General features: G+C 51.5%; 1 protein-coding gene across 1 annotated transcript; it reads left to right on the top strand.

Moving 5' to 3' along the window:
* Positions 1-442: 442 nt before the first annotated feature.
* Positions 443-1,543, top strand: GPR6 (G protein-coupled receptor 6). Its single transcript, XM_040983130.1, has one exon. It carries the CDS (start codon positions 443-445, stop codon positions 1,541-1,543), a length of 1,101 nt encoding a protein of 366 aa, XP_040839064.1.
* The last annotated feature ends 2,173 nt before the right edge of the window (positions 1,544-3,716 follow it).

A 3,716-nucleotide genomic window follows, 5' to 3' on the forward strand; every position in this document is an offset into this window, starting at 1 on the left:
CCAAACGTCTTCCCTAGGGTCGGTGTGTGGAGCGCGAAAATTTCAATTTTCAGCACCGTGGACAGCGGCGCTGCTGCCCAGTGGAGGGGACTGCCCATCTGAGCCAGTCACTTTCCACGGCTGTCAGTCCTTGCTCGGGGTCCTGGGGTGCGTGTACAAACATAAGCACACTTATAGGACCACCCTGAGCAAGTGTGTGCGTACACGACCTCTGTGCACGTCTGCGCAAAAACTCTGAGTCGGTGCGCTTGGTTCGCACTCAACAGGTCTTTGAGGTTCACTCTGAACCGCTGCTTGAGCGCTCTGCACCACGGGGTTGCTGGGAGCCTCCAGAAGGAGGATTCATCCAGGGGCAGTGCGCTCGGGGAAGTTCTCTGGCAACCTGAGGGGCACCTCTGATGCCTGCTCTCCCTCTCTTTGCAGGGTGCAGCACCTGGCCGCGATGAACGCCAGCACCGCCTCGCTCAATGAGTCCCAGGTGGTGGCGGTGGCGGCCGAGGGAGCCGCCGCTGCTGCTGCTGCGGCCACCGCCGCTGGGGCCCCGGACGCCGGGGAATGGGGTCCGCCCGCGGCAGCCGCGGCGCTGGGAGGAGGTGCTGGAGCTAACGCGTCGCTGGAGCTGTCTTCGCAGCTGCAGTCAGGACCGTCGGGACTGCTGCTGTCCGCAGTGAATCCCTGGGACGTGCTGCTGTGCGTTTCGGGAACAGTGATCGCAGGCGAGAACGCGCTGGTAGTGGCACTCATCGCGTCCACCCCGGCCCTGCGCACTCCTATGTTCGTGCTGGTGGGCAGCCTGGCCACTGCCGACCTGCTGGCCGGCTGCGGCCTCATCCTGCACTTCGTGTTCCAGTACTTGGTGCCCTCAGAGACTGTGAGCCTGCTTACCGTGGGCTTCCTCGTTGCCTCCTTCGCCGCCTCGGTAAGCAGCCTGCTAGCCATTACGGTGGACCGATATCTATCACTATACAACGCGCTCACCTATTACTCGCGCCGGACCCTGTTGGGCGTGCACCTTCTGCTTGCAGCCGCCTGGACGGTGTCCCTAGGCCTTGGGCTCTTGCCGGTTCTCGGCTGGAACTGCCTGGGCGAGCGGGCTACCTGCAGTGTGGTGCGTCCGCTGACGCGCAGCCACGTGGCGCTACTCTCAGCAGCCTTCTTTGCGGTCTTCGGGATCATGCTGCACCTGTACGTGCGCATCTGCCAGGTGGTGTGGCGCCACGCTCACCAGATCGCGCTGCAGCAGCACTGCCTTGCGCCACCCCACCTCGCGGCCACCAGAAAGGGCGTGGGTACACTGGCCGTGGTGCTGGGCACTTTCGGGGTCAGCTGGCTCCCCTTCGCCATCTATTGCGTGGTGGGCAGCCAAGAGGATCCAGCCATCTACACCTATGCCACTCTGTTGCCCGCCACCTACAACTCCATGATCAATCCCATCATCTATGCCTTCCGCAACCAGGAGATCCAGCGTGCCCTGTGGCTCCTGTTCTGTGGCTGTTTCCAGTCCAATGTGCCCTTCCGCTCCAGGTCTCCCAGCGAGGTCTGAAGGGCTAATCCGCGTCTCCTCTTGCCAGCACCAGACACACTCAACCAAACAGCCTTTGGGGAGTCTCTCCTTGCCAGCTGATGAACTCTGAGATCCCGGCAGTGTGAACCTGAATTTGGTAGGAAAAGAGGAAATTAACTCCAGTGCAACAAACTCACAGGGACAAAGAGGCTTGTTGGCACTTTACATATACAGTGTATACATGTGTACATATATATACAAATATTTGTATCCTCTGGAGGTGTTGGCAATATAGCGCTTCCTGGTCTGTGTGCAAAATTAACACGAAGATGTGATTGTGTACTCAAACTGTACATCACATTTGTCAAGTGAAGACATTCCAATACTGCTTAATTATAGCACTTTATTTTAGCTGCTGAACTGCCGAAACAGTGTTGCCATTTTCAGGGCGGGAAAAGCGAGCAAATGGCATATTTTTTTGAAGTATGTGATAGAATATTTTGCTGCCATTGGGTCAACAAATGACAACATATTTTGTACACAAATAAACATATTATAAAAACATAATTTGCAATATGTGGCTGACTGCAGAATTGCTGGTGAGATGAGCTGTGAGTGCATTTGCTTTAAAGGTTTATTATGTAACATCTGCCTCCTGAGACCATCTTAATGTAAAAAAATATCATATGCAGTATTGCTACATTGTGCATACATTTTCACTGAGCTATCTAATTTGGATGATTGCAGTGGGTGGGAAGGGAATACACACTCATGTAATTGTTCTCAAAGGGTTTGAAAGGGTGATTAGTGCTACCAGTACCAGCTCATTCACTCCTTTGGCTTCTGGGCCTGAAAGAGCAGCTCCCAAGGGTGTCTGGAACCATTCCTTCCAATTACCACAGGTGCACTTGTGATTCCTGCAACCAGTACCTTCCAGTTGGAGCTGATCCAGGATTGACTCAGTACCTGACTGCCAGTCAGATCTTGTAGCAAAATGCAGTCTCCTAAACCCTTCCAAAACAGGAGTCCAAGGCACATGTATTTCCCTTCTATCTTTACGAACTAAAAGAGGGCATGTCTGGCAGCCCTTTTCATCTTCATCACAGGATCTTATGGTCCTCAAACACTGAATATTCCCACTCAGCCAACGAGTGTGCATCAGGTTCCCCTTCCTCCCTGTCTGACAGAGGGATGTGGAGATAGATAAGACAGCTCATCTAGGCAGGCACCCAGCCCCTTTGCAGAAATTGGCACATAAACCAGAGTAATCACTGTTCTTAGGTTTTAGGGAAATATATGCAAGTAAATTCTCTCACATATTTCATAAATACTTTTTTTTCATTTTAAAACAGATTTTATTTTATTTGAAAGGCAGAGTTACAGAGAAAAGGGATGAAAGAGATATTTCATTCTCTGGTTCATTCCCCAAATGGTTGTAACAGTCAGAGCTGAGCCGATCCCAAGCCATGAACCTCTTCTGGGTCCCCCATGTGGATGCAGGTGCTCAAGAACTTGGGCCATCTTCCACTGCTTTCCCAGATCATAAGCAGAGAGCTAGATGGATCAGCAGTAGTGGGCTGATCCACTGGGACACAAATTGGCACCCATGTTGGAGCCCTGTGTCTCAGGCAGAGGCTTAGCCCACTATGCTATGATTCTGGGCCCCAGAATATTTATTGAGTACCCTACACATTCTAGACACAGTGCCAAGGCTGACTGTATCATGCTCATGTTATTGCATTCTAGTAGGGAAGATGATCTACATGCAAATAAACATACAGTGTCATGCTGGGGCAAATGCTGATAAGGAAAAGAAAGTGGGGTGAAGGGTAGCAGGGTAGTTAAGGCAAGTGTCATGAAGAGACAACATGTCAAAGAATATCCCGGTGAACAGGAGTGTAACACAGCGGAGAATGTGAGGGAAACAGATTAAGGGAGCAGCAAGAGCAAATCCTTCCAGGTGGGAGCAAGCCTGGTGAGTTTAAGGAGAAGCGAGAAGGTCAGTGCAGCTGAGGAGAGTGAGCAAAGGAAAGACGAGGCCTAGAATTTACTAAAAGGGGAAATTGGGATGGATAGTTTCAAACTTTGTGGCCACTGTAGGAACTAGACTTTTACTCTGAGGGATGTGGAAGTGACATGATGGGATTTGCACTTTAAAGATGCATCTTTACTGTCCTATTTAAAAGTATTTCCAAGATGGACACAACAGAAG

This window comes from Ochotona curzoniae, unplaced genomic scaffold, assembly GCF_017591425.1.
Source record: "Ochotona curzoniae isolate NIBS_2020 unplaced genomic scaffold, NIBS_Ocur_1.0 contig_3819, whole genome shotgun sequence".
Lineage (NCBI taxonomy): Eukaryota > Metazoa > Chordata > Mammalia > Lagomorpha > Ochotonidae > Ochotona > Ochotona curzoniae.